This window comes from Columba livia, chromosome Z, assembly GCF_036013475.1.
Source record: "Columba livia isolate bColLiv1 breed racing homer chromosome Z, bColLiv1.pat.W.v2, whole genome shotgun sequence".
Lineage (NCBI taxonomy): Eukaryota > Metazoa > Chordata > Aves > Columbiformes > Columbidae > Columba > Columba livia.
The window spans coordinates 58200389-58224561 of NC_088642.1; the positions used below are offsets into that span (position 1 = coordinate 58200389).

General features: G+C 36.1%; 1 protein-coding gene across 6 annotated transcripts; it reads right to left on the minus strand.

The window, feature by feature from the left end:
* Positions 1-1084: 1084 nt before the first annotated feature.
* LOC110359995 (uncharacterized) lies at positions 1085-23251 on the minus strand. Of its 6 annotated transcripts, none has more exons than XM_065045995.1 (15): positions 23049-23247; positions 22699-22847; positions 19562-19666; positions 15950-16150; positions 12583-12687; positions 11564-11691; positions 9331-9411; positions 7548-7670; positions 6787-6879; positions 4569-4629; positions 3914-4062; positions 3365-3568; positions 2819-2985; positions 2274-2425; positions 1119-1638 (listed from the first exon to the last, which is right to left on the minus strand). In XM_065045995.1, exons 2-15 carry the CDS (start codon positions 22796-22798, stop codon positions 1574-1576), a joined length of 1734 nt encoding a protein of 577 aa, XP_064902067.1. In that variant the 5' UTR covers positions 22799-22847; positions 23049-23247; the 3' UTR covers positions 1119-1573. The 6 variants fall into 6 exon arrangements, with proteins under 6 accessions (XP_021145730.1, XP_064902067.1, XP_064902066.1 ...); XM_065045994.1 differs by having other exon boundaries at positions 23029-23247; XM_021290055.2 differs by lacking the exon at positions 2274-2425 and having other exon boundaries at positions 1085-1638; positions 23029-23244.
* Positions 23252-24173: the final 922 nt, after the last annotated feature.

A 24173-nucleotide genomic window follows, 5' to 3' on the forward strand; every position in this document is an offset into this window, starting at 1 on the left:
CAACGACAATAACCATCACCTTCACCTTCATTTATTCTTTCATCAGTTAGAACTATGATTTCAAAATTTATATTTTTATGCTTTTGTTCATATCTATGATATTTAAGTTTCATTTTTTACTGGAAAAAAAAGATGGTGAAGAGTTAAAAAACTTACTCTGATACAAGAGGTATCACTTTAAAGCAACCACTGAATAGTATTTTGAAGTGGGACAGGGTCAAGTAAAGTTTGGAGGATTGTGCTTCACAGAGGAATATTACCGTTTGAAACCACCTCTACAGAAATTGTTTACACGGACATGCTAAACACACCATTTTAGACAACAAAAGCATGCCATCTACCTGCAAGCAGACCTATACCCGTTTGACTCAAAGACTTAATTGTTTTGTCACAGACTCTTTAAGGCTACCATAATGATATTTGGTGTGATTTGGTTTGGTTTATTTTTGTTTGTGTTTTACTTTGTTTCTCTTTACCTTTTTCCTTTTGTTTTCCCTTTCCCTTTCTTTATTTTTCTTTATTTTTTTTTAAGATGTCTTAAAACATTTTTTAAAAGAGGTAAAATTTTCAAAATAGTTAAATGCCTGCATAAGTTTTCTGATATTTGATGAACCATGGGATTTTAATTCTTCCAATTAATTTTCCCCTCCAGAAATACTACAGTAAGTGCTTTTTCACTTCAAACTTTGTCTCCAATGTCCCTCTCTAAAATAGGCACCTTGTTCCAGTATTGATATCTCTCTTGCTGCTCCTTTGTTCTTTGGTAAACTTAAAAAGATAAAATGAAAACAAATAAAAAATGCAAACAATGATATAATTGATAATTACCAAAACAAATATTTTACAGTTTGTGACCATTCCTCACCAATATAGAATTTCCGTGCATTACCTTGGGATGATGGTTGTTGTGTTGGTATCTATGTAGGGGACATACTGATTACTGGCAGTTTTTGGGGCTATTCACTTTGAGATCCAACAATGTGATCAATACGATAAATGCATTATTGCACTGTTTTTTAATTGCATCCCTGGAGTATGTGTTTGGGTTACTTTCAGAAGAGAAAACTCCATTCAGACAGTTATTTCTTTCAGTTATTTATTCTGATGTAAATGGACAGAAGACAATATTTCATTTGTAACAGAAACTCAGTGCATCCCAAATTATTAGATATAAGAACACATTAATGTACCTTTATTTGTGACATGCATCCAGGGCCATCAAGATGCATAAAAAAGTTAAGTTAAATGAACATATACAGACATAAAAATAAAACATAGACATCTTTCATACACAGAAAGGTGTGACTACGTAATTCACTAGTTAGCAAAGCTATTTTATTCTTTATTGTAAATGGGCTCAGGGGCTACAAGTATAAAACTGTAGATCTCTGTCTGTAATTCCCGTTGAGATTTGCTTTTAGTCAAAAAAGATGCATATACAGATTTCACAGGATACTATGCAGAGCAAAACTCAAATCCCTTAAGAATAGTTAGGAAAAGATAGAGACTTTTTAATATCTTCTTTAAAACCAAGTGGGATGATACATTGTAATATATTACCTTGATTTTCATTTTAAACTTCTGCATGAGTTCCTGTGAATAGTGGTTGTGTCTCCTCAGAGCATGTCGTAGGCTCTTCTGAAAAGTTCCAATAATTATATGGTTACATATAAGAAACATACAATGCAGTAAATCTTCAAAAATTAGAAATAGTCATTCTCGCAAACTGAAGTTCACAACCAACTTTCTTTCCTTGCCTAAACCACCAAAACAAGATTTTGTGTTGCACAATCATAGAAAAAGCAAGCCAAATATTTGAAAATGGTTTTCTTAATCCTCTCAGATAGGCACAGCGTTAAATTCATGCAATGCATCTCTTCAAGTTTTCTTCAAAATGGGTTACTTCCTTTTGAATTCTGCATTTGTTGTTGCACTCAGTGTATGGCTGTCAAATCTGGGGGGATTCTGGGAGTGTCCACCTTGGACACCCACTGTGATATTTATACACGACATACAAAAGACACACACAAAGATATCAACAAAAATATGAACAGTGGGGTATAAATGTGGAAGCCATGTGTTTACCCAGTATTAAAATCCATATAGTAACTCATTAAAATACATGTAACTGAAGATGTTTTATAGGATACCTTATGGCATGACAATGGCATGCATCTAAGTGCCTTTTACTGCTACGCTATGTTTTCCTATACTCAAAAGTGAGTTGCCTGACAGTAATTAGGCTTCTCTGAATTGACAAGAGGATTTCTCACCTCTCAAAGCTGCATAAAGACAATCCCTTTTAATCCAGTTGGGGATTTCCCCTCTCTGGATACAATCAAACACAATTTTCTCTGTTTCAACATATTCTAATTCAGACTTTGCTTTCCCAAAATTTCTGAAAAGCTCCATTGAAAATTGTGTCCTGTAAAAAAAAAGCTTGTAAGGAACCAGTAACCAGTACCACAAGAAAGATGCGATTACCTAGAATAGGAGGAACATCCCATAAAAATGCAGGAAGAAAAATATGTTGGTGTGCTAGGCTAGGCAAATGAGCTTATTTCACCATATTTTGTAATACGCTGGATAAAACTTGCACAAGCCAGTTAAGCTGAAGCATTTTCCTGCTTTTTGTAGCTGGTGTTACTAAGTTCCCCAGTTTCTTATTATAAATATAAACTCTACTTTGATTTTTTTCCCAAATAACTATGCATTGAAATTGTAATAGCATTATTTAAAATGTATTTCATCTCTGTGAAAACACTTCATTAGTTTGCTGTATTATTTCTATCTTTGCTTTATTAACTATCCAGCATACCTTTCATCATCCATAGGTTCATTTCCATAAAATACTTCATAGGACAGAATGTCAGCCTGAGCGTTATTAAAGGCTTCTTTCCAATCAGCCCTTTGATCCTTGTTCTTCCTGATAAGCTGACTGATATATTGTTGTGCCTCAGGAACATCACAATATATGGTGTGAACCTACCATAGATCAAAAATTAGATCAAATTTCCTGTAAAGAAGGAACATCTGTTTGTAATTCAAGACAGAAAAAACCACATGTTTTCTCAATAGTGCCATTCTCATACTTCACTAATTTATGTTTTAAAATAATGCCAGTTAAGGAGTGTGCAAATTGGTCTAATCAGTACTTTCAGTGAGTATTGATTTTTTTTTTTAATTCCATGTGATATTCTGAAAATTTCACCTGTAGCCTTTAAATCAATGTATAAAAATCAACTTTTCCATTTTTTTAAGACAATAATAACAATAATAAATAAAACTGAATTTTTTTCATACTGAGCTTTTTTAAAAAAATCCAGTAAACAATTTTTCTTCTTTGAAATAACTGAGTTCTCACCTTGTTGACAAGAGTTTTCAAGAATATTAGCACTGTGATTTGAGGTTTCATTGCCCTGTTATGTCTTCTTTCACTTCGCAGGAGCTCAGTGACTTCTCTCTCTCGTTTCTGTATAGATTCCTGTATCTTTTGCAACATGGTGTGTGCTTGCCAAAGATATCCCTTTTCCATGGACAATTCAGGCTCTTCTTCTTCATTAGATACCTGAGAGGGACAATGAAAATAGCTCTTATAAGCTAAACCAGGATCTAGATTTTCGTTCCTTTCTTTAAAAGATTTTGTAGCAAAGTTTGTACAGTCTAATATTATGGTGAGAACAATAGCACAATATCAGTGGTTCCAGAAGACAAATTCATTTCATGACTGTAGTGTTTTAATCATTCATCACCAATTTATCATCCTCAAGCCATGTATATATTTGCACACACTTTTTTACTGTCTGTTATTCCCATGGTTTACTTCACGCTTTGCTAGAGCCAACTTGGTTGCCTTTGAGATACCTGCAATAATGTTAAAAACAAGCAGTTACATTTCCATTTTTGTGCTCACTTGTTCTGGTTTTAATTGTAAAACTGCTGACATATCTGCTTTTTCTCCTTCTGTCTTTTCAGACTGTTGCTGAAGAATTTTTATCTGTGAATTCATGAGGTCATGCACTGTTTCCACATATAGACTGATGTTGTGAAGTTCCTGCAAAGCTGAATTGAAAACAATAGGAAAATCAGGTAAGAACAACTTAAGCATTTCTAATATGCAGTTCCTAGAATGGCCAAAATATCTCCATTTAGAAATCAAGAATTTATAATGAACAATTTTGATAATTAACAATTCAATTTATTTTATTAAAACTTGAAAAATTGTAAAGAGGTCATGCTTTGTTTTGTTTTAAAGTTCTAAAGGAAAAACTACAAGTGCTGATATAAACCTAGTCAAATCTGATGCTGACTGTAATAAGCCAGTTATGCTAAGGAGTTTGGAGTCATGACAGACATTATTTGTGGTTTCAACTTTCCTTTATTATTCCACCTGTGACACAGTACTGGAATGGAAAAGCTTATATTGACTTTAGCAGGTGTGAACCTCAGTGTAAAAGAAACAAACAAACAGACAAACAAAAACCAACCAACCAACCAACCAACCAAACAAAAAAAACTATGAAAAAAAGGGAGATCAGGAAGCTTTGTGTCTGAAATATAAAACTCACTCAGTGCATGCTGGGTATAAAGATAATCTAGGTTTTTACACAAATTTTCTAGAATCTGGACCTGCAAGACAAGGAAAGAAGATAGCAAGAAATCAGTGTTACCAGTTTTCATTATATTTCATTGGAGAGAATAATCAATAATAGTGGATTAACATTGCTTCCACTTACAGGCACTGCCTACAAAAATGGGCTGTTGTGCAGTAACTGGCTGTTACTAGAAAATAAGTTGTAGAAATAAACCAGAGACTGCTCAGGATCTAGTTGTTTTCACAAGAGCCTGTACTGGGATATCCTATGCTTATATTTTCTTTAACATCTGTCCACACTGCTGGAATGAAAGAGGAGACAAAAATTACAGAAACTCCTGGAACAGTTGAAGAATAAAAACACAGTCCTAAGGCAGCCTTGAAGAAAAGGTTATGTGTGTCAAATCTTGTCAGCATGATTTGCATCCTCATCACTTCTTAGTCTTTATTATCACATTTTGCTACATGTCCTTCGTATACAAGTGAAAGGATCTGTAAAACCCATGATTTCTCACAGTTTATCAATCAGGAATAGGGTATTATTGTGGCAGACATTGTCGAAAGTGTTTGAAAAGAGAAAACAATTTTAAATACTGGTGCTATGCAAAATTTAATCAAAAGGTGGTGCTATGTTATTTGTAAAAAAACCCCAAATGCAAAACAATAACAAATGCCACAAAAAAACCACAAACAAACAATAACAACAACCAATCATACAAACAAAAAACACACATAAAAAAAACTTAATAACAACAAAAAACCAACACAAAAACCACAAACCCAAACCTCTTCCCTGAGATCTTCACTCTGAAATCCTACAGAAATTTGCATTGAGGTTCATAAGGTTCCTGGCTGGGGAAGCAGAAGGGGAAGGATCCTTTGTCAACAGACAGGGTCCTCAGCCAAGGAGGTGCAAAGCCCTGGAGAAGCCTCTGGATCATGCTTGTAATGACCACAGCCAGATCCGACCAGGTTATAAAATGGGGCCCTTTCTGAAGACTCCCTTGGAGTGGTCTTCTTGGAACAGCGGGTCTGTGAGCAGAGCCCTTCCCTTAGACTGGGATGCCATCTAATGAGCCTTCTTGGGATTGAGAGCCCTCACCTTCTTCTTGGTGAGTGATTTTCTTCTGGGTACCCTTGAGTGAAAGAGGTCTCTTTTTTTTTGAGTGAGTATGTATAGTCTGTGGACCTTTATTTTTGTGTGATCATACGGTAATAATATCCTCAACTGATATTTCAAGTCTGCAGTTTATTAATGTTGCTAGAGTGCTGAATAATTTTGGATAAGCCTTGTTTCTAGTCAGTTTCTCCAGTAAACAATTCTGATTAGAATAAAGTCTGCTTGGAGCTTATCACCTGCCTAAATTGGTTTCTGGGGTGCCTCTGTGGCATATTAATTTGCAAAAGAGAATCTGGCTCTGAGACTCACCCCATCCCCACCCTGCCACAAGGTTAGTTAAGATCTCCCTGAATACGTGTATTGGAGTAATGCTATGAAAATTGGTCATTATAAAGCAACACTGAAGATTTGCAAAATTACAGAAAGACTTGCATGTATTATATAGAATAGAACACTGTGGAAAATGATATCAGCCCATGCTCACAGATGCTATCTTATAAAAAAAAAAAAAAAAAAAAATCTTATTCCACCTCTACAGCAATCTCAGGTCTTAAGTAAACTGAAGTTGCATTATTACAGAGAAATTTTGAAAATATGAGGCATTCTAAACACATCCTTTTTTCCTGGGAACTACCAAGTGAGGTCAAGCAGTTGCATTGCAGGGAGGTACTAGCTTAGATGAGGTGAAGGTGTTGATTTTTAATGCTCATTGCTAAATAAAAAATAATTGGTGTGCTCTATTGTGATTTTAAAATTCTTCAAAATACAGTAAATGTGAAATGAGAGGTAGAAAAGACAATCTAATAATTTTTAGTGGGAAGAATAGTGCAGTATGATTAAAAAAAATGTACATCATCTTCATTGGTGTTTAAAGGTGGAAAAACTGCTTGGGTGCTCTGAAAAAGAGGAAGGAAGGTATAGAGCAGTTCAATCTTAGCTGATATAGATGTAAATATCTAAAGGCAAAATGTGGTGTCTATGTCCCTTAGGCTTCTGGAAACAGCACACACTGGAAATGGCAACGAGAAATTTGTCTAACTCCAAAAAGAAAACCCAAATTAGCTTTGTTTACCTTTTCTTCTTCCCATTTCTCTGTTTCCTTCTTCATTTGGTGAAGAAGGTCTTCCTTCTCTTGGATCAATTTTCTATTTCTTTCCCTCAGGCTCTAGAGGCAGTTGATTAGGGCAAAAAGAGATTACAATTTCTACATCAGTGCTCCGTTTTTCAAAAAGCCCTACAGTTTGGGTTTTTTTGTTCCATACATGTTCAGAAGTCATAACATTTAGACCAGGCTGCTAAGTTCTGGGGATCTTGCACAAAAATATTAATAATTAAAATTAACCAGTTTACAAAGTCCACGTGCGACCAGAGGTGGTCTGATTCTCCCTGAAAGTGTGAATATGCTGAACCTTTTCCTCAGTAGCAGAACAGAAAGAAGAACAGGATAAACCATACTAACTGTTCCTCACCAGAAAAGCATTGCACACTCTATATATTCTGTGAATATTTTTGCACTTTTAAAAAATCTATTTCATAAAAAAAAAAGCTATTTCAAAGTGCATAAGCACAAACAGTACAGGAGAACCCCACACTGAGTTTGATCAGGGGTGTGGAGATAGGTCAAGCTATGAAAACTGTTTTGGAAACATACTGTGTAAGGCTTTATTGATTTCCAGAAGGAGACAGACATCAGTTTGTATTAATTTCAAACTGTATGTCTTCATTTGACTGTCTATCCCTAAGAGGAAAACATTAGTAATACAGCCTGCTCCTGCAGCCTTTGGAAGGACCTGCCATTCTTATCCCCATGTAAAAATTATATTTCTTGGTTACCTTAACTGTATCTTGCCAGTGTGTGCTGCTCTTGTTCATCAGCTCTCGGTAAGCTTCTAAGTGGGATTTCAGACTCCTCATTTTCTCACCATAATGTTTCTTTATAGCAGTTATAGTCTGCTCCTGTATTACAGAATTTTATTGAGAAAATGAATAGTGAGTGAAAACATGAAAGCCAAGCATGATAAAGAGAACAGTTTCCACAACAGGTGATGCTTGGTTCTCTTTCTTTGATTCTTTTTATTGTCTGCAAACATTTTTTTCTTGATCACAGGAGGTTTGTATTTTCACCTGTTGCAGACTTTAAACATAGAGTACTGCTAGAGTAATCTATTTCTCTGTTTTTCTGCAGAAGTAAAAATCAAAACCTTTCTGAGGGCAGACCAGAAAGAATTCACCCTAAGCACAGCTAACCAATTTTATAGAAGTTAAATTTTGCTCAGAAAACAAAATACTGGAAGTATAAGATAGAAGTAGCACAAAATATAACTCTCAGCAACAGGAAACATCTAAAAAAGGCAATAAAATTTTATGAGAAATACAAGCAAATCAGCAACTTTAAAAAGCACAGGTATTTCCATTTCTACGAATGACTTTTGTTTCAGATATTGTAATTAGTAACACATTTTGGCAGCCAATTGGAAGAGGCTCTGTGAAGAAAGATCATTGCAGTCCCTGTATTTACATATGTGTTGAGCAGGCAATTCTCTCTCACTATGCATCTGTGTTCTTCCTGTTTTCTCTTTCTCTTCCCCTAGCAATCTACAGAGTCAATTTAAACTGTCAGACGTGACTGTGCAAGAGTTACATTCATACCAAAGCACAGAAATGCATCGTGCAGATGCGATAACCTGAGAACAAGTCCTGTTCCCTACCAAAGGATACCAAACCCTTGTACACTGCAAGCAGGGAATTCTTTCAAGTTTGCCTGGCAGTCTGAAGAGTTTGTCCATTTCCCCTTGGAGGTTCCAGAGGAATTTCTGAATGTCTTTGTTCACCCAGAATAAACTTTAATTATATGGAAAATACACATCTGCAGAGTAACTAAGTACCTGTCTTACTTTGGATCAGAAAAAGAGAATGATGTGACAAATAAGCAGAAAAATGAAGCAGTGTCTGCAAGAAAAGGATTCAGGACGGTGTAGCCAAAGATGAAGTGGATAATTTCTTATTCGGGGAGAATTACTGACTAATGTAATGCAGAAATGCTTTCACTAAAGAGTTAGGCACTGTAGGGTTATGGTGACAGGACTGGAACACCTGGATCCTCACCATAAACTTGCAGGGGTTTACAGGTGGAGGGATTCTGCTATTTTGCAAACTATATTAGCAACATCAGAAGGCAAAAGCAAAGCTGAGGGCAAAGTAGAGGAGAAAACACCCACAGAGAAGAGACGATAAAACTTTCCACTTTGGTGATGAGGGAAGAGAGTATAGGTTGGCACAGCCCTCTAAAATAAAATCATTCTTAAGAAGCACAATCTATATAAATGCAAATGTGCTAACCATGGTGTCAGTTGTTAGAAGAAGGTGGCATTTAAGAGAAAAGTTTGGTGAAAAATAAAGTTTAGAAAAATCTCTGCAGCTGTGCCAGACAGAAAGCAAAACCATATTTCACAAAGTTGTAAGATCAAATACACCTGAAGATACATTGACATAATTTCTAGAGACTTAGAATGAGTACCTGAATTCAGATGTAAATGTGAATGAAGTAGATTTTATCCCTCTGTGTTGTTTTGACTAATGGCATGACACAGCAATGCTAATGCTTCAGAATAATTACCTGGTTTTCTTTCCTTATCTTGTCAAGTTGTCTGATTATCTTCATGTGTTTATTTTTCATTTGCTGCATGTCATTTACAATCTGTAGAGGATAAAGGAAATTATCAAAGCACTGGCAACTCCCATTATAATGAACCATCAAATAATTTTGAAGTACATTTCCCATAATGACAGATGCAGTACAGTGAAAAGTTTGATCTTGAAAACAGGTAAGTAGCCAATAAGACTGCAGGTGAAAGCTTTAAGACAACAACAACCAAAAAATATGGTATTGAATAGAAATCTGTATAGTACTTGAAATGCATTTTCTTTTGTCATCTTTGTATTGCATGTTCACCTCTTTGTTCTTACTGTAGTGATCTGAATTGAATGTGGAAGCCATAGGCCATTACAATTTTTCCAAAGTTCTTGAAAAAGATCAGCATTGTGAAGTTTATTGCTGAGAAAAAAGTAAAAAAAAAAAAGGTAGGCAGAGGAGATGATTGCATTTTTGCATTTTTGTTAGCTAATACAAAGTGCCTACAGAATACACTCAATTTTTGTTTGGTATTCCATTAAAATAATAAAATAATAATCAATATAACTTTAAGGTGTACTACAACCAGTTTTCCTGAATAATCAAACCAGATGTGTATATATAAAGGACTGATAAAGTGACCTTTTCCCTGTTTGAAAATAAGTCACTTAAGCTTCAAATTGCATCAGGATCCTTAGTGACTTTTTTTTGTTCACTTTGTTTCTAATCCAATTCATAATAGTCACAAAAGGAAAATTCCATTATCTCCAATCCCAACTTCTGCTCTCTGTTTTTTCCTTTGACATACTTGTCTGGTAGCTGCAATGTCAAATTGCACAACACTGATATTTGTGCATCTTAAGTGAGGCTAACAGATACCGCTGGGTGAATAACAATAATAATGAACATGACTCTATGTAAATTGTAAAAATCTAGATATTTTCAAGAGATTCCTTCTTTCCAGTTCTTCACTAAATTTAATATGATACAGATCCTTCTGACAGTAAACAGCTCAGCTGAAATAAAACTAAGAAAGAAAATATTTCCGACTTTTTTGTGGTGGACAAAGCATTATTTTTAATTAGTTGCTAACATTGATCTACAATGACAGATTAAAACTATTTACAAGCAGTCAATTTGGGAGTGAAAAATCTCTACCATCTGACCCTGCCACAGTTCAAATAATATAAAAGTAGCAAAGCAGCAAAGTGGTATTGAAATATACTGTCTTTTATACCACCCGTCAAAACACTATTGTAGAAGTAGAGGAGGCTAAGAGACACAATTAAAAGGTTAATACAAAAGAAAAGCCTCTTCTAGAAGAAAACTGAAAAGATCCAGATGGGCTTATCCCTTTTATCACTCACAGAACTCTGAGTCATCTTCACTAGATTGTTTCAGCTATTTGAACTTGTTTCTTGCAGCTAGCTCAGTGGTCTGTAGCCTGTACCACAGAACTCACCATATAACTTTTTTGATGCACAATAAAATAACAAGAATACAATAACATATTTAATGGAATAAATAAAGCAATAAAAGCAATAAACCAGGAAATATATATATATACACACAGATACATGTACACGCAGATATTGCGTGATATAAAATGTAACTGGTACCAGAAACATTGCAATATAAAAAAAGCTTCACACTGTAATTCAAAAGTCATTTTGAATAAAAAAGAAGCATGGTGAGAAATACATGGCAAAGCTAGGGTTTTCTCCAAATACAGTTAGAAGAAAACCACTTTCCATGATATTTGAGAAGTCACGGCAGTCAGGTGGAGTCCCCGATGACCGAAAGAAGTGAAGCATCCCACCCATTTTTAAGAAGGGCAGAAAGGAGGACACCAGGAACTACTAACCTGTCAGCCTCACCCCTGTGCTTGGGAAGATAATGGAATAGATCCTCCTAGAAGCTGTGCTGAAGCACATGGAAGACAGGGTGGTGATTCAAAATAGACAGCATGGCTTCACCAAGGGTAAGTCCTGCCTGAACAACTTAGTGGCCTTCAATGAAGTAAGTACATTGGTGGATAAAGAAAGGGCTGCAGATGTTGTATATCTGGACTCCTGTAAAGCTTTTGATACAGCCTTTGAGAGGGGATGTTCACTGAGGTTTGGGTTTTTTTGTGTTTTTTTTTTTTTTCTTTTTTTGTTTGTTTTTGTTTGTTTGCTTGTTTTTTTGCTTTTTATTTGTTTAATTGTTTGTTTTTTACCTTGATGATATACAATGTAGCAAACTTGTATGGAATATATGGTGCTTCTTCCTTGGCTGTGCATTCCTCCAGATCAGTTGCTTTGTGGTCAGTATCAGAACAAACTCCAAATTTGTTTAGATGATCATCTACATATAACAAAAATGACTTTATCAACTTGAAGTATAGATCTAAAATGCAGAGCAACTCCAGATGTACGTATTACATGTTAAAATTTCTATTAGAGACACCAAGCAAAACACATATTTTTTGCGATAACAGCAACAACAAAAAAGTACCTTTGGGATAAATTTTTGGCAACTCTGACTTCTCAGCTTTGATCTATGTACTCTTTCATACATATTTATGTGGTTTGATAATTCATTGTCCATGACTACTCTGATGTTATTTACTTGCATATAGTTATTTATTAAAGTAAAACCAAAAACTTTGATAAAGAAAAAGGCATGCAAAATTATGCTGCCTCTTAGGAAAACTAGCTTTTATCACAGAAAAGAAGAAGACAGTTTAAAACTGCCTTCAAAACTACCTTTTACAAGCTATTTCATAGACCCAGTTTATATCAGAGGATAATACAAAATTTTAAAATTTATTTTTATATTATTTTTTGTTGATTTTTTTCTCAATCAGGTCTCTCTGGCTTGACATAGCAGGTGAATTCCTGTTGGAAAACTATTTTGAGTATCATAATCCTTAACTAAGTATCATAATTAACTATCAGGTGTATAAGGTTAAAACACACTGAGGTGATTACTTAGAATAGTGACTTGTATAAAGCCAGGCTGTAAAGCTGCATTCTGAGATCCAAGCTACACAACTTCATTCAAGCAGAGCTAACATAAAAGGAAAAACAAAACAAAAACCAACCAACCAACCAAAAAAAAACTACCCACAAAACCAAAAAAACCACCCCACAACAAACCAAACCAAACTAACATCAAACCAAACCAAAAACCTCCTCATTTATGTACCGCATTGTGTTCGAGAAAATAAGAATAATATTTGCTATGTAAATATACCTTTTCCTAGAGCTCTGTTTTCACTCCATCCAACCAGGGAATTCAGGAATGACCACTTATTTATATACATTCCAAGCTTGTACAGCCATGAGTTTCCCTCTCCATCTGTTAACAATATTCAGGTACTAAAATCAGGTGAAAATCACAGAAATTCCCTGAATTCATTTGATTTGCTCATTTGTTGGATTTAAATGTACTATGAACTAATTCTGTTGGGGACAAAAGAGTTTTAAATTATTAAAAAGGATACAAAAGAAGAAGAGATCAGGAAGTCATCGAGGCTTCAGACATAAGAAGGATTTGTTTAAGATTTGAATGATTCCACCTGATCCTGAAAACTGAGATACATTGAATGCAAGGTCTGTACTCCAGACTTTTTCTTATCTTCCCTCAAAACCTTTTCAAATTATGATTTTGAAAAATTACAAAACAAACTGAATTTTCCCCAATGTGTTTGAAAGTAAGTGTGCATGTGTGGGGGTGAATCACATTGTTAGATGAGATATATCTGACTGAGGTCGACTAATGTGAACTCTGGATGCATGCAACACTTCTGCTGAGGGAAAATGAAGCCACAAGACCCAACATGAGCAATTTGTTCAAGTGTGCTGGTGTGAAAGGGAGAAGACTGCATGAAAGAAGTCTTCTGACTCTTTGGATTTATTGAAATTATTTTCAGAAATTAAGGATTTTTTTCCACTGGGGAAATCCAAATGTGTAGCTACCTTTCCTGGGATCCTGAAGTGATAGATATTTACTTCTGTTGTGCAATTATTTTCTACAACCATCTGTCTCTTCACATTGCTTTTATTGGACAAAGCTACTGGCTACTAGATGGAATCACCAGATCCTTCTTCCACACAGCCATAAAAGTCTTGTTTTCCAAAACCTAGTTTTGATGATTTATAAAGCACATAACTAAACAAACATACATTGAGACAAGTACCTTTGTCTCTGATTATTCTTTCTGAATTCATTATTGTGATCACTATACATTACATAAATATATAACTCTTCTTCCTGGTAGCAAGTGATAGGACAAGAGGAAATGGCTTCAAGTTCTGCCAGTGGAAGTTGTGATTGGATATTAGGAAAAATTTATTCACTGAAAGGGCTGTCAGTCACTGGAACAGGCTGCCCAGGGAAGTGGTGAAGTCACTATCCCTGCTGGTGTATTAAAGATGCGTAGATGGGACATGGTTTAAAGGTGGACTTGTGAGTGCCAGGTTAATGTCTGGACTTGATGACCTTAAAGGTCTTCTCAAACCAAAATGATTCTATAATTGTATACATATCAGCTCTTGTTCTGTGAATTACATCAGGGAAGGACGCATGTTAAATTGTATCTAGAACAGATACTTTTTAAAAGACTTTGACCTCTTACATCTACATCCTTTTGGCTTTCTTTCCACCACCTTGGAGACTATATGAAGCCACAGTTTCTCTTGACAAAGCCTATTTTACATAAAGCCTACTTTACATAATCCTATTTTTTACAAAATTAGCAATTAGATTATCAGTGTTTGCAGGCCAAGAGTATAGAAACTATCTTCCATCTAGGATAAAGAATAACCTTAAAATCTAAGTGGAAAACAGATATACAGATATTGTTTCCTACTGGAAAAAAAAAAAATACTATAGCATTTGCTGAAATGACTGCAAATTTCCCCTTTAGTCTAGTGCAGTCCATAGGGAAAAAAAAAAAGGTACCTGAAACTCCCACAACTTAATTCATGAATGTTAAAAATCAGTCTAATATCTCTTTAGCTTAGCATCTCACAGAGAATATAACTCCCAAAACTACTGAATATGTATTTTCACATCATTCTCATGATTTAACTCATACAGATCTCCATGGTATGGCAGGGATGAAATATCTCTAACACTTCTTCCCTTTTCTTTTCAATGCCATCAGTCAGAATGGCTCTTAAAATGAATTCAAACCATCGCAGTACCTTGCAGTTTAATCACTTCAGAATGTAAGCTTTTTCAATCCAGAGGCCAGTCCTTTCTCACATTACAATTAGAATCAGAGCATATGGCACAGACTAGACAGCTACGTTACTTTTTCTGAATAACTGCAGCTGTATTTTTTGAAAGTTTTTAGAGAGTCTGGTAGGTTGTACACCTTATTTTAGAAGTAACAGATACAGAACACATAGAAAATCTAATTTTGCTCTGATGGCTTTGGTTTTAATGGTTATAAGGCCAATAGGCGTCTCTTGTATATGAGGAGCTTGAGGACTACTTTTATAAATATTAGCTATGTGCTGAATCACGACAGGAACTCTCCCACTTAGTCCGTACTCATCCATACTCATATTCATCCATATTCAAGCTATATCAGCACTGTTGATGCAATATGGACTATAATGTTTATGCGGTTGTCACGGTTTCTCTTACCCCCATACTCTCTCTCTCTCTGTACGGTTTTGTTTCTCCCCGTACGGTCTTGTTGCTCCCCTTATGGGCCACCAATTAAATCTGTTACGGTTTAAGGCAAGGCGGCAATAAACCATGGCAGATGCTCCCTGTTATTCCCCTTAGATCAGACCCCTTCCTTTAGATCATAAAGATGGTAAGAAAGATGAGGGGAAAGGAAGAGAGACTTAGACTTCATGTTGGAGAGTTTTAAAAGGTTTTACTAATACTACTAATAAATAGAGAATATATACAAAATATACAAAACCAATCCCAAGTGCTCGATGTGGAGTTGGCGTCACTCCAGCAGCGGCAGAGCTGGGTGTGTGGAGCTGGTAGCTCCAGCAGCTGCAGCTCAGGCCCCCAGAAGTCATGGGTGAGACTTCACAGCAAACCAGAAACTAGTTGCAGGGATGCAGTGCCTGAGGCCTGTAGATCACAGGCAGACAGAAAGGGTCCTCTCCAGATGCCGGCCATGGTAGAAGAGAGCTTGACCCTCGTGATCACCCTCTTATATAGGGGGTATGACAAGTATGGGATGGAATACTTCCGTTGGTCAGTTCTAGTCACCAGTTCCATCCACCCCTCCTCAAACACACCCCTCTCACAAGAGAACATGGGAAAACTTATCAGCCTTTCTTAACTACCATAGTAATAAAACTAAACACGAGCTTCTTCAGGATTCCATTGGTCTCTTATCAGCACCAAGTACAGAATCCTAGGAAAAATACGCAGGCTGAAACTCAGAAAAGTACAGCCACCTAGAAGAACTTAGCTGAAAGAAAAATCACTAAAAGAGAACCTGTCTTGTTTTTAACAAAACCAGGACAGCGGTTCTGCTTCTGTGAGACTACAATAGGGTAATGGAATATCTATCTGCCTTTTTGTAGAAAACAGTGAAGTACACTCTCATTCTGAACACCTAAAGGCACAAGGTACTGCTTACCCTCCTCAGGTGTGTCTTTAATCGTAACACTTTTAATCACACATGAAGGATGTTCTTGTAACTCCTCTGAATAATCAATAATACTCCCTGGTAGAGGAACAGGTGAGTGAATGGTTGTCTGTCGTTTAGTTTCAGGATCAATTCTTACTGAATCTTCAGGGACTTGAGAAGCTGAAGGAATAGCTGTTCTCACCCATGCCTCTGGAAAAAAAAAAAACAAAACCCAAAGTAATTGTTGTTAATAACATACTACAAGGAAGTATTCTTTTGAGAGGCTTGACAACAGATATCACAAAACAAGACCAGACTTGTAACATGACACCTCAAAATGAATTTAAGATAAAAATAGTGCAAACTGTTAGCCAATTTAGGAGTTAACCAGGATGAGTTTCTTACAAACTGATCAGAGCAAACCAATAGATTTGGGTCTTTTCTTTCTGTCTCATTTGAAATCTAACATGATTTGGTGATTTAATCCTGGTTTGACCATCAGATTTAGCTGAACTGGCAAGCACATCAAGGTCTGTGAAATAAAGGTTCCAGAATTTACTGTCTTCTACCCTGAATAAAACCTGCCAAGTCTCATGCAGCTTCCACCCAAAAGCACATCTCAATCTTATTCCTCCATGTGTAACTGTTGGCCAGCTTTTTTCTCTCTTTAAGATATCTGCTCTCTTGTTATCTTATCATCAGTTTCCACTGTGTCACCACTTTTTTTTTAATTTTACTATTTTTTATTTTTGCTGAATTTCAAATAAACCAAAATGATCTAATATTGGAGGCTTCTTTTTTTTTTTTTTTTTTTCTACCCTGCCAGCCACATAGCTTCCATAGAAGAAAATACCACTTTTGCATTTTTGCTGGTGTGTGAAACAGCTAGACATAAACTTCCATATGAGGAAGAAAATAAATAAATACTTTTTAATGCTTTTTAATGCATAAGTAGTTATTCCTCACTTTGTATCCCTTTCCTGTAATATATACTTTTCTATTTGTTATGCATAAGTGGCAAAAAAGATGACCCTTTTGAGACATGAAAGCAGAGAGACATTGAAGCATCTCCAGTGGAACAAGGACATAACGAATTGCCTTAGCTTTTTGAGTAATACACATTTTGAAGTAGATGTCTCTTCGGTACTGATAACATTTTTTTTCTAGGTCCACTCTGGACTTTGTTGTGTATTTAAAAAGCCAGTATCCCCAGGTAAAATGCTGATTTTGATAAACTAACACTCTCCTTGTGCTTGTTCTGGTGCAAGGTTTTTCAGAAGGACCACCACTAATTTCATAGGGGTTTTGTTTGTTTGTTTGTTTGTTTGAGTTTTGTTTGTTTATGCATTTTTTCCTGATTTCATTCTATATGAGATGCTAGTAAAGACTTCCAAAAGCCTGATATGGTTGTATCTACATAAAAGGGAAAAAACCAAACAAACACACACCACCAAAACACCAAGCACAAGCAAAACAGTAGCAAAATCTCCTTTCTTTGTGCCTGGCTTTGAATCATTGGAAGGTTTTACTGAGATTTTGCAAAGAATTTAAAGTTTAACAGTGAAGACTGTACACCATTTCAATTCTCACTGATTTCAGTAGGAGTCAAATTTATGTAGTTCACTCCTGACATCTCATCTCTGAGATTCTTATGCAACTGATGTTGTTGAATCTTCAGAGTTTATGGGCAATTATGTCTTGACTACTGAAACTGGCTGGCCACAAAACAAAGAGGACTGTATTTTGAATGTGTTACATTTACTTTGCACAGTCTCTCTTCTAGACCTAAAAAAACCCTCTTATGTCGCCCTCTTCGTGTCTTTCCAAGAGAAGAAGAAAAGTGATTCAAGGACTGTTTCTTAACTACTGTGTAATTAAGGTTAGTTTAGTGGAGTTACAAAATGGCAAAGCACCATGAGAATTTCTCTGTTTTGGTTTTTGAAATAGCAATATGGCCTGCTAACAGAAGTATGATATCTTCCTCTTTAAAATAACTTGAACCTTCCAGATCAGTCACTTTTCTACAGCTGGAGTCACTGAATTGATATGTCTCAAACTATCCTTGGGAGAAGGTGGAGCTATACGTTTAATACATGTGTTCTTAATGGTTTTAAGGCCACTGCAATGTTTTTACTGATGTTCACAGAGCTAGCAGGCATATTCATCTTCTGTCCCAAAAACACCCGGAGACCCACCTAGTCCAGCTAGTTGCAGCACGTTAAGCATTTAGTCACTGAAACAGATATTTCATACAGTGTCATAGTTTTCCTTCAAACGGCATGGTGACTACTCACACATAATTGTCTGTCCATAATACACAAAGGTTTAGCTGGCATGAGCAAACTATTGGGCCAGCGACTATTGCAGCATATGCCAGAGCCCTTGACAGGAAGCTAAGTTACTCCATTAGTCTTCCAATCTCAAGGATACTTGGTTTATCACAATGCTAATGTGTAGTCAGTGTTATTCCAAGGTCACGTCTGAAAACAGCAGCTGGTATGACACAGTTGGAGTCTGCTCTTCCAAATGCTCTTTTCTCTTTCCCTCTCAATCACACTTTGATGTATCAAAAGGTAATGGTTCACAATTTTTTTGGCCCCCTGGACTTAAACTGGGACAAAGTAGGTTAGCTGTATAAAAAATCTAGGCTGGTATCTGTAATGTTCCTATATGTCCTGTTGGCTCTGTCATGCCACTCCCAGTCTAAGGGACAAGAGACCTCAAACCCACAGTCCTGTTTTTGTGGCCTAGCAAAGTTTTCCAGTCTGGTTTAAGATGGTGCTCCCAGCTCCACATGTTACACCTGCAATTAGAGCAAACAAGAACTAGCATTTAGCTCCTGAAAGTAATAATTCAGACTTACAGTATTAAAATGTCCAGGAACACCAACAAGAGCAGAGTAAGAGTGACTTGGAGTCTCATTCAGGTAACCTCACAAAAAAGTGCCCCTGATATAAATGCTGATAAAAATCAGTTTTCTTCCACAAACCTGGAATTTTATGACTTTATCTTTTGGGGTCTACGCTTGACACAAACCAAGGGACAGACTTTGATCATATTTAGGATCGATTATAGATGTTGCCCACTAGTACAAATCAGTTAGCACGTCATGGTTCTATGTGAAGTCAGTTTCTTGGCCTGAAGAAATAGAATGGCTGTATTGGCATGGAGAAATGACCAAATTATGAGAGATTTATTTATCAGGCACAATGTCAGATCACTATGGCTATCCTTGTCCTTTTTCTGGAGCTTACTGAAGGATCTTACATTGAGAATTCCTTAATATATTTTTTTTTTTTAGAAATGAAGAGCAATTCTGACCACAAACCATGATTACATTATTATTTGAAAAGTTTAAAGAATAAGGCTAAGGAATTACTAAAAGGGATTTTTAGACTCTGGCTTCACCAACTGTCTATTGTATTATGGCCAAGTGGGACAGCTTGACATCATTTTCCCAGGCTGTGCTTCAACAGCGTATTGCATAAAAAGTATGTTGGACAATTAATAAATCTATTGTAGTGGTGCCATTTGCCATTGTAGTGGTGCATTATGCCTTTTCATAGTTTTCTAACCATTAGGTGTGTGCAAATGTTTGCAGATAAAACAGACTGATGTTACCTGGTTTGCTTTGGCTTTTAGCAACAGGAAAAACAGGATTCTTCTTCTTCCAGAACCAGAATCGGGATGACAGGGGAATATTTTCTTCAGAATAGGAATACTGGTCTAATTAAAAGTGTAACAACAAACAAAAAACATACTCTGAAAAAGTAATTATTTTTCCAGTGGTTAATGAATCTTTTTGTTAAAAAAAGAAATCACACAAAAATATGTATTCAGTTAATATGCATACAGCAGATAGCAATGCATCTAAGACAAATTAGGAAAGATCAATAGGAACTCCTATTTATCAGTCTTTAATAGTAAAAGGAGAAAGTCACACCCTCTAGGAGAAAATAATACCCTCCGGTACTTAAAGTAATTTTTCTTATTTAAAGAATATCTCCACAGAGACAGATCTAAGATCAGTCTTTTTATTATGATAAAGCACATTCATTATCTGGTCAAGAAAAATTAGTGTTGTAGCCTCACACGGAGCTTTTATGTCTTTGGACCAGTTTTGATGTTATGTCTCAGCATTCAGTCCACAGTGTGACATGTTTTACAGAGTCTCACCATCTAGAGCATTAATTATTTTAATGCCTTTCAGATGAAAAAAAAACCAAAACCAAATGCTATTGAAAATATAAGGATAGCAGAGCCATTTCTCAGATGTATAGAATTGCTCCTCCAGAGATGCTTTAACGCTAACTGCAATGCCAATGTTATATGTGAAGTGTCATATAAGATATTGAGAAACAGGTAAAACTGTCCTGTACTCTTAAAATCGGAGCGAGCTTTCCTTGGCCTGTTGTTACACTCGACACCATCAGTTGGTAGATTTTTCCTTTTAAAATTGATAAACCTTCATTATCCTAACACAGTACACTGGCATGAAGAAGAAAGTATACAGAAGTTCTTAGCTAAATGTTTCTAGATGCGCACAGTTAATATTACAGCTAGTTATCACAGATAGCAAGGCTTTTTCAAGGCTATATGTTATCAACATTATTGCTATTTTCCTTTGAAAATCAAAGTAAAGCCACATATTTCATACTAGGAGCCACAGAGATACTGAAACAAAGACAAGAAGCTAGACATAGCATTCCTTGGAAAACGATGTGTGTTTCTATGTTTATTTGTAGCCATAGCCATTCAATTCATATTGGTTAGACTTGATATTCCAAGGCATTCCCAGTCTCTGCTCACTCATTTTTCATTTCCCTGAGAATAAAAACAGATCACAATACCCCACTAATGGACTGCTATCCAACTCTAAATCAGCTATGCATAATGCATTTAGATTCATAATGCATTTAGATTTTAAACATAACTCTTGAAAAGTGTATTTGACGTCTTAGAAAGTATTACTTTTATTAGTATATATGGAAAGGTTTCAAGTACCACAGAGTCACAGAAAGGTTGAAGTTGGAAGGCACCTCTGGAAGTTGTCTTCCCCAACTCACCTACTAGAGCAGGTTCAGTTGGAGCAGACTGCACAGGAATATATCCAGGTAGGTTTAGAATGTCTCAGAGAAGGAGACTTCACAACCTCTATGGGCAGCCTGTTCCAGTGCTCTGTCACTCTCAAAGGAAATACGTCTCCTCGTATTCAGATGGAACCTCCTCTGTTTCAGTCTGTGCCCATTACACTTCATCCTATCATTCAGCACCACTGAAAAGAGTCTTGTCCCATGCTCTTGACACCCACCCTTGAGATATTTATAAACATTGATGAGATTTCCTCTCAGCCTTCTCTTCTCCAGGCTGAAAAGACCCAGCTCTGTCAGTCTTTCTGTAAGAAAGATGCTCCAGACCCTTAATCATCTTCGTAGCTCTCTGGTGGACTCTCTCCTGTAATTCCTTGTCCTTCTTAAACTGTGGAGCCCAGAACTGGACACAGTACTCCAAATGTGGCCTCACCAGGGCTGAGTAGAGGGGGAGGATAACTTTCCTACTGTACCCAAGTATGCCATTGGCCTTCTCAGCCACAAGGGCACACTGCTGTCTCATGATCAACCTGTTGTCCACTAGGACTCCCAGGTCCTTCTCTGCCAAGCTACTTTCCAGCAGGTCATCCTCTAACCTGTACTCGTGGATGGGGTATTTCTCCCTAGGAGTAAGAGCCTACACTTGCCTTTCTTGAACTTCATTAGGTTTGTCAGTGTAAACTTTTTTCCTTTTGTTGTGGCAGTATGTTCTCTTGACGCAGAAACCTCTGGTAGAATTATTTGTCTGCAAATGATTTTTTTTTTTTTTTTTTTTTTTAGCCAAAGCTGTTAATATTTCATGGAAGAAATAAGCATCAGGGACAGGAGAATTTAAGCAAACACCTACACTTTCAAAAAATATTCCTAAATAAAATACATCATAGAAAAGTAAGAAGGACTACCTATTTAACCCATTTTTATCACTTATCTAATATCTCGTTAAAAGTCCATTTAGTTGGCAATTTCTTTGCTTTAAGTCCAACTGAAACTGCTTCCCCTTAAATTTCAGTTCATTGCTTCTTGTCCTGCAGACAAATTGAATACTTTTAAAGACTTCTGAACTCATTCTTCTGAGAAATAACTTAAAGTTGTTACATTATTAGACAACCAAACCCACTTTCTGGTCTTTCACAAGAAGCCACTTTCATTAGCCCCTTGTACAATCTATCTGGTTCATTTTCACTGTATTTCTTGAAATGACATGCCTAAAGGCAGACACAGTACATAAACATGAGCAACAGTGTCACTTTTCCTGGCTGAAATAATACTCAATGACTTGTGGACCTATGGAAACTCAATCCTGTTTTTCTAAAATTCACAAAATATTTGTAAAACCTGGAGTGACTTTACTTAGAAGACCTTCACATATCACACTTTTCTAAACATTTATGAAAACATGTACATGACTTCCCAACTAGTCACTAGCATTTGAATATATGTTTTTTTAGGTTAGTAAGACAACTTTTGGAAAATAGTTAGCTGTATTCAAGATTAGCCTTATTCACTTAAAGATATTTTGCCACTTAAAGAACATACCTCTTTCAGTAAGTCTTTCATATCACTGAGTTCTTTTATCCTTGCTTTTCACTGACAGCTGAGAAGCTGAAAAATAGAATGTTATCCTTTCCTTTTTTCTCACTAAATAAATATTATGTCCTAAAAAATTACCTTCATCCATTGCAATCATTCTGTTTCTCAGGGTCAGTGTTTCCACAGACATAGGAGTTAACTTCTGGTATTTTCTGACAGGCTCTGACCCCTTGTGCATGAATATTTAACCTGTAAAAACGCAAGAACTTCACAAGGCAACAAGACACCTGCAGAGAGTAAAATGGAAGACATGGATCAGGTTTAACCTCACTGCCTCCTGTGGCTAGCAATGTCTATTTTGTCAGGAGACAAAAACAAACTTGATGAAACTCAAAGCTGTAGAAGACTTCACTACAACTGAAAAAAAAGAAAAAAAAAAAAAAAGAAATACAGGCAGATAATACATACCTGAAAGCACAAATACTCACAAGATTAGAAAAGTTTCTTTAAAATATTTTAGAAATATCCACCCTCCCTTGTTTCAGCTGAAAGAATGTGAAATATGATACTCTTGCTGCATTTCCTGTAGGGGTGAAACTGGTGAAGATATAATGGGTGTTTTATGCAACTTCAGCCTTAATTCCACATAAACAGAGTTATTCAGTGCTTCCAGGTGAAACTGCTGTTACATCAGAGCAAATTTTGCCTTGTTTCGGAGGACTGCTTCATGGAAGTGCATTGCTGTCTCCCTTCTCTGCTAATGAAACACAAAAAAGTGCATTTATCATTGTCAACACCATTATGCTGAGGCTGCTGTCAGCTAATGAGACAGGCAGGCTGTTTTGAACTGTAAATCAAATATGCTGTTCTCTTGGAATAATTCCAGGCACACAACGTTTGATGTATTCCTATATTAATAAGAATAATGCAGCAGCAGGAACTGGGAGAAACAAGTACTACTCAGCAGTTGCAAAAGCAAATACAGAACAAACTGTTTGCAGGCTGGTGTGACCCAGCTTCGGCAGGTGAGACCAGTGGCTCAGGATTTCTGCTTCACTGATACTGTTCTGTACCCATTCCTGTGTCAAAAATCATTAAAAACAGGAGCTTGCCTTTAGAATGTAGTCCCAAAGAATATCTTGTGGTATCAGTAAGTCAACAAGCAGTTTTGTTGTGGGTGATTGGAGGCAGCTTCATTGGAAATCTTCCAAATAATCCACAACCATTTGATTTTTATGACTAGCTTCTCTAGTGTTCTGTTTTCAATATGCTACAGCTTCACTGGGATGTGAAGAATATCACATGATATGGGGCCTAGATGAAATATTTCTCTAGAATAATACTTTCGTTACATTAAATAAACTTTTTTGTCATTTTTCATTTTACAAAAAAACAAAAATATAAAGGCACACTATCATCTTTAAAAAACAAAAAAAAAAAAAAGAGAGAAAAGTAGCCACCTGAACAATTATTAGTGTTTAATTTCACAAATCTGCAGTTTTACAAAAATATATTTTACAGATCACGTTTCCAAAGTTCTTGCAACAATAAAATGACATCTGACACACAATTAGCACTACAACTACAACTACTGCTAAAAAGGTGAAAATGGC